The sequence below is a fragment of the Grammomys surdaster genome, unplaced genomic scaffold (genome assembly GCF_004785775.1).
Source record: "Grammomys surdaster isolate TR1022 unplaced genomic scaffold, NIH_TR_1.0 271, whole genome shotgun sequence".
Taxonomy (NCBI): domain Eukaryota; kingdom Metazoa; phylum Chordata; class Mammalia; order Rodentia; family Muridae; genus Grammomys; species Grammomys surdaster.
The window spans coordinates 7,031,286-7,038,719 of NW_021604712.1; the positions used below are offsets into that span (position 1 = coordinate 7,031,286).

The window sequence follows — 7,434 nt, forward strand, 5'->3', positions numbered from 1 at the left end:
CATACATACATACATACATACAGCAGCACACACATATACACACATACACAGACATATATGCTGTGATAGTTTGTACATGCTTGGCCCAGGGAGTGGCACTATTAGGAGGTGTGGCCCTGTTGGAGTAGGTGTGTCACTGTGGGCGTGGACTTTAAGACCCTCATCCTAGCTGCCTGGAAGCCAGTATTCTGCTAGTAGTCTTCAGATGAAGATGTAGAACTCTCAGCTCCTCCTGCACCATGCCTGCCTGGATGCTGCCATGCTCCCACCTTGATGATAATGGACTGAACCTCTGAACCTGTAAGCCAGCCCCAATGAAATGTTGTCTTTATAAGAATTGCCTTGGTCATGGTGTCTCTTCACAGCAATAAAACCCTAACTAAGACAACATCGAAACTCTAAATGTGAATATGGTCTCTACTGAGTGTGTACTGCTCACACTACTATAAAACGGAAGAATCCTGGGTGGCATCGTGGTGAGTCTGGGACCAGCTGCATTTTTTTCAAATGAAATTTTTTATCAGGCTCAGAAAGGTCTCCTTTGCAAATCGAACATGAAGTCTGTGGTTAGCTGAGGCTATGGGAAGGAGAAGCCTCCACCTACATCTACCCAGAAGACTCTTCTGCTTCCGTATCGCCTCAGTCCACAGGTGTTAGCGGTCACCATCACTAAACGCTCACAGAGGACTCAAGTGACAGTTACCTTTATACATTGCAGGAGATATCGGACAACTGATACCCAGAGCTTCGTCTCCTTGAAAGGTGTCACAGAAGTCCTTCAGCATGGCTGTTCCTAGGCCTTGGCAACGGTTCTTCCTCCTCACAAACACGGTGTCGAAGACAGGCAGCAGGTAGCATGCACTGGTACCATCACCACAGAGGCTGCCTTCGGGAAAGCAAGAGATATACGCTGTCTCCCAGGCTGGATGCTGACTCACCCAGACCTCAGGGGTCTAGCCAGGGTCACTGGCACCACCCAGGGGGTAGAATTCACTTCACAAACTGAACAAATGATAGTAAGATACCAGATGACTCCAAAACACCAGGTCTCTAGTGGACCTGAGTATTCTCTTCAAAGGTCCACATAATTAATTGCTCCAAGCACAGAAAGTGGGCTGGGTTATGGATGCTCAGCCTGGGAGACTGAGCACCTCCAACGCCTTGTGGACCCAGCCAGACCTCTCCTCTCAGTGAGACCCTTGGGACCAAGCAGGTTTATCTAAGCAACATCAAGGTTCTCTCTGAATAGGTGAAGCCGGTCCACAGTGCTGGCAGAGAGACCAGTCAGATTCATCACTGGACAACGATTCGTAACTGTACTGTCACCAATGTTACCATTCACATGGCTATCATCTCACCTCTTACTGTCAAGATTCAGAAACATGAGTAACTTCCCACACCTGGGAATGACTTCCCAATCTTCCCTGGAAAGATTCTGGTCCGAGTAGATGGGCTGAATTGCAAGATATACCATACTAAGCAACAGTGTTCCCGTGGTCATAATGATGTCCCTTCCTGTGTCCACACATCTTAGTGTGTGATGTTAATGCTATTTCCATCAAGAAATGGGGTCTGTTCCCCCATCCAGTCTAGTCCTGTGTGTGACTCACTTTAGCAACAGAACGAAACAGAGGGATAGAAGATGTACTAACGGGGCCTGGGTCTCATGGAGTCTGGCATGCCTCAAATTCTCTCTCAGATACCTACATCCATCACAAAAGCAAGTGAAGACCAACCTGTTACCCTGAAAGAAATGTGACTCAGAGCCCTGCTAGTCCCAGCCTACCTCTAGCTAGCCCAAGAAGCAGAAGTATTATACAACCCACAGGTTACCATGTTCACATAGAAAACCAATCAAGACTAGAAAAATCGGCCGGGCGGTGGTGGCGCACGCCTTTAATCCCAGCACTTGGGAGGCAGAGGCAGGCGCATTTCTGAGTTCGAGGCCAGCCTGGTCTACAGAGTGAGTTCCAGGACAGCCAGGGCTACACAGAGAAACCCTGTCTCGAAAAACCAAAAAAAAAAAAAAAAAAAGACTAGAAAAACCATCCAGCTAAGCACAGCCCAAAGTGACAAACGAAAGAATCTGTGGTTACATGAAATTATTCTTTTATGCACAATCCATATCCAACAAGGTGACTCTGTTCAATTAAGGTAGGAATTATAAAAAAAATATTTGGGATTTCTCCTTCCACATGCTTGAAAAGATATCAGTCTGTTTGGAAATTTACAGCTTCGGTTTCTGTGGGACGAGAACAATGTCAACCTAATATGAAATCTTCTGTAACTAAGAAGGTTTAAGTTTAAATAGAGAAGCAACTCCACTAACCATAGAATTAAAGAGAAGAAAATATTTAGGAATCTACTGAGCAAACGAAGTCCAGGTCTTGAAAATGAAAGTGTAAATCATTGAGGGGAACTAGAGATCCAGATAAATGAGGAGAAAGAACTAGAGATCCAGATAAATGAGGAGAAAGAACTAGAGATCCAGATAAACGAGGAGAAAGAACTAGAGATCCAGATAAATGAGGAGAAGGAATTAGAGATCCAGATAAATGAGAAGAAAGAACTAGAGATCCAGATAGATGAGGAGAAAGAACTAGAGATCCAGATAAACAAGGAGAAAGAACTAGAGATCCAGATAAACGAGGAGAAGGAATTAGAGATCCGGATAAATGAGGAGAAGAATCATGTTGATGAATCAGAGGACTCAAAAGGAATTTTCTTCCCCATTATCCTCCCCACGATTGTTTTATAAGTTCAAAGCCAGCCCTAGCAAAATTCCAGCATGTTTTTGGGAGACATCGATAAGCTGATTCTAAATGTTATGTGAAATGCAAAGTTTCCTTTGCATTTGCATTGCTAGGAAAGAACAGAGCGGGGAATCTAGCAAAGCCCATTTTATGGCTGTGTCAGGGGACCAGAGTGACACCGCCACAAAGAACTACAGATCAATGGCAAACTGAGAACGCAGAAACCAGCTCTTTTAAAATTGCTTTTCATTTATTTATTCATCACTATCATCGTCATCATCTCTGTGTGTGTGTGTATGAGAGAGAGAGAGAGAGAGAGAGAGAGAGAGAGAGAGAGAGAACATGTAAGAATGCACACGTGTGATGGTAGACGTGTAAAGCTCAAAGAACAACTTGTAGGACTCAGAGTTCTCTCCTACCACATGGGGCTAGGTCCTGAGCCATCAAGCTTGGCAGCCAAGTGCTTTTACCCACTGAGCCGTCTTGCCAGACCCAGAAATCGACTCTATGTTGATCAACACAGGTTAGTACCAATTATGTGGGGAGAGAATGGTTTTGTTTTGTTTTGTTTTGTTTTGTTTTGTTTTGTTTTGCCACAGATAACAGTGGGATGATTTGACATGCAAACTGTGCTGCTTGCTTCCTGGTATCCCATTACTGTGGAAGAAGAAGCTCCTATGAACAGGCAAGCGTTCTGATTACAGTTGCCAGATATTCTGGAAAAGTCCAGTTGGCTGAGGCGATAGAAAGATAGCAGTTGCCAGGTTGGAGCACCAGAGATACTCAGGATACAGACTACCCTATATACTACAGACCATTAAACATTTGTTGAGATACACAGACCGTCCAATACTAAAGGTGAGTCCTCATGTACAACGTGGCCTCTGGCTTAGCTACAATGTGATCTACGGGCTGACTTGCATTCCTCTAACATTCCAAACCCTTCAGAATGACTGTATTTAGATAAAATGCTCTTGAAAGATAGAGTGGGGTTCATATGAGGCTATTAGGCTTTGCCCTTATCCAATATGGCTGCCGTCCATATAAGAAGATGAAGAAATATGATCAAGAGAAATGTAGCAGACTTACACAGTGAGAAAATGGCTACATCTAACCACGGAGAGACCTCAAGAGAGGACAGACCTGCAACCTGGACGTTGAGCCTCCAGAACTAGGTGAAAATCGATTCCTGTTGCTTATATCTGAGGGTTGGGTCTTTTGTGAAAGTCCAAATAAACTAAGGCATGCATCCATGTTGGTTTATGGACCAAATTCATGCAATATCCTAATCACACTGTGTTGCCTACTTTTTGTCAGTTTGGCAAAAACTAAAGTCACTTGGAAAGAGGGACTCTCAGTTGAGGAACTGCCTGCATTAAGTTGCCCTGTGAGTGTGTCCATGGGACATTCTCTTGATGATTGATGAGGGAGGGCCCAGCCCACTGTGGGTGGTGTTACAACGCTTGGGTAGGAGATCCTGGGTGCTATAAGAAAACAGGCTGAGCAGACCATGAGAGGCAAGTCAGTAAGCAAATCCACCTTCACTCTTATGCACCACCCACCACCTACTACCCACCACCTACCACCCACCACCTACCACCCACCACCTACCACCCACCACCCACCACCCCACCACCCAGGCTTCAGTTCCTGCTGCCTCCACTTCCCTAAATTACCTGGAAGCGTGACATGAAATAAACCCTCCCTCCCAAAGGTGCTCTCGATCACGTAACCTATCACAGCAATGGAAGAAACCTAGAACACAGCACAAACTGCACAGAAAAACTGCGTTTTGCCTCAATGTTTTTCTGCATGCCTAAAACTGCTCTAAAATATAGTATCCCTGATTTAATGCCCTAGAAGCTGAAGGCATGGCCCAGGATGCTAAGCCTTCTGTTGAGCCCACCGAAAAAGAGTGTCACTTTTAAAGTATATTGGTTGTTTGGTTGTTTGTTTGTTTAACTGAAATTGGAATCTTTTCTTACATTGTTTACAGAAACAAATTCAAAATAGATCACAGATACAAGAATAAGAGACAAAAGTTTAAAGCTCTGAGCAAGAAAAATAGAAAAAACAAGTCTTTGCAACCTTGAGCTGGTACGGAGTTCACAGATTCAGCCACAAAAGCACCGTTAACTGGCAACTCCAACTTCATCAGAATTTTTAAAGTTTTTGCTTCAGAAGACTATTAAGAAAAACAAAAGGAGGCCGAGCATAGACTGTCAACAGAATTGTTTACAAATCACATTTCCCATTAAACAAAAAGCTTACTGAGAACCAGAATAAAGAACTCTTACAATTCAATAAAAAGAAGATACACATTCTCATTAAAATTGCACAAGACTTGAACAAGCCTTTCTTTAAAGAAGACATTTACATGACTGTGGATGGACACCAGCTAACATCACTCATAATTAAAGAAATGGAAGTTAAACCCACAGCAAAATGCCACCCTGGGCTAGCACAGCTAGAACCAAAAGGACAGACAATAGTGAGAGACCAGGGGGACGTGTGGAAATCAGAACCCTCATGTGTGGTTGACAGAAGGATTCAGCCAGACTTCGTGGCCATCGGCAGTTCCTTTAAACATTAGATATAATCTCGCCAAGTGATCCAGGTATTGTTCTCCTAGGAGCCTACCCAAGAGGAGGAAAACACTGCCATGCAAACAAGAAAGAAAATGTTTATAGCCACCCTATTCACAGTAGTAAAGGGGAAACAACTCATCAGCCAATAGATTCACAGGCAAAGGAGAGCATATTCGTAAGGCAGAACCATGTGGCAATAAAGAGAAACATAAGCACGCCATGGTTTGCAGGAGTTCCAAGATACCACGCTAATTGAAAACATGACTGGTACAGCACCTGGTACACGCTAATTGGCAGGCCAGGAGGCAAATCGGCTATTGCTTAGGGCTGAGACAGCGACACACGGCAGACAGATAGCATCCACTGGTAACAGGAGTGTTCTAACACTGGGCTTTGGTGAGGGTTACGTAGCCCTCTCTCTAACATTCACCCTTAGTTTAGGCAAGTTTTATTTTTTTTTTAAAGATTTCTTTATTTATTATATATGAATACACTGTAGCTGTCTTCAGACACACCAGAAGAGGGCATCAGATCTCATTACAGATGGTTGTGAGCCATCATGTGGTTGCTGGGATTTGAACTTAGGACCTCTGGAAGTGCAGTCAGTGCTCTTAACCACTGAGCCATCTCTCCAGCCCTTAGGCAAGTTTTATAAAATATAAATTTATACCACAATAAAAAATATCTTAAAAGACACAATGAGAGCGTGTACAATAAGGTAGTTTGCAGCTGTATGTTTTGTCAACGACAAGGACAAGTGAGACACTTGAGAGCTCCCAACACCAAATGGCAGATTTTCACAGAGATTAATTACCCAGATTTGCTCATAACACATCTCAAATAATCACCCTGAAGCCCATAAATATGAAAAATGACATGTCTGAGTAAACAGGTACATTAACTGAGTAGTCCACTGACTTCCACACCCTTATGTGGTCCAGGCCCAAGCGCCCTCCCCTCCACCCATGTACATGCATGCATACGTGCATAGACAAATGTGTGACAACATTTTTAGAAGTAATGGTAACCCTGATGTGGTAAAAACACGGCGGCTTTATGTGTCTCCCAAAAAGCTTGGTGTGGAAGGTTTGCTCCACAGCTGGTGGTTCCAGCTGTGGAGAAGCTACTGGATCATGAGGACTCTTAATTAATGGGCTGGCCCACTTACTGATTCACAATAAGAAAGCACTAAGAGATGGTACTTGAATGGAGGAACAGGGGCGTGGGAAGGGTCCTCTGGAAGCGTCTGCTTGCCCCTGGCCTTTCCCAGCCCTCTTTTTCTGCTTCCAGGCTGTCAAGTGTGAGTAGCAAGTGATCCACGATCATTGCGATCTGGCCTCCACTATCCTCCCTACATCTTGACAGTCTGCTTCATCTGAGGCTAAAGCAATGGAGTCAGATGACCATGAGATTGTGAGCCAAAATAAACCTTTCCTCCTTTCAAGGCATTTTCACAGTGTTCTGTCACGATGAAAAAAAGTGATTAATGTCCCTTTCCCCACTCCTTGACTCAGGCACGGATCAGTGTTAGCACCAATCCTGATGTTCATGTCATACACCAAAGGCTCCAACATGTGACAAGGCTACTCCACATCTCCCAACCCACAACCCTGTCTAATCATCAGGAAATGTGGGATCCATGGGAAGCAGGCCTAGAGCAAGAGTGGGGTTGAGGCATATCCAAATCCCAGAAATCTCACCCTGGGATGGGCAGGGGAAGGACCACTCCCTGCCTCCCTCCCTGGGCCTGTGTGTCCCGGAACACATAGCCCTGTGCCTTTGCCCCACCAGAGGATGACACATAGTTGGGTAGCCAAGTTAAACTCCTCTGTCTTTATAACATCATGTCTGGCAGCACCTGGAATTCCTCCTTATGCAAATGAGGTAGCCCTAGTCCCCCGGCCCAGGCCAATGATGTATACTCACCCCAATAACACCTACACACCTCCCAAAGGCTTAAAACGCCTTTGTTCCCCCTCAGCCCCCTAAAAATAAGCTGTCTCCCTGAAGCTGATCTCACAAGTCTGCTCTCACCACTGGCCAGACCTCCTCCAAAGTCCAGCTGAGGAAATACAAGAGGAACCAACCGTCAC

At 44.7% G+C, this 7,434-nt stretch overlaps 1 protein-coding gene across 1 annotated transcript in view; it reads right to left on the reverse strand.

Moving 5' to 3' along the window:
* Fam169b (family with sequence similarity 169 member B) overlaps positions 1-7,434 on the reverse strand; it is a 61,417-nt gene that overhangs the window by 11,164 nt on the left and 42,819 nt on the right. Inside the window, exon 6 of the mRNA XM_028776688.1 lies at positions 704-886. Coding sequence (XP_028632521.1) covers positions 704-886 — 183 coding nt within the window. The remainder of the gene's footprint in view (positions 1-703; positions 887-7,434) is intronic.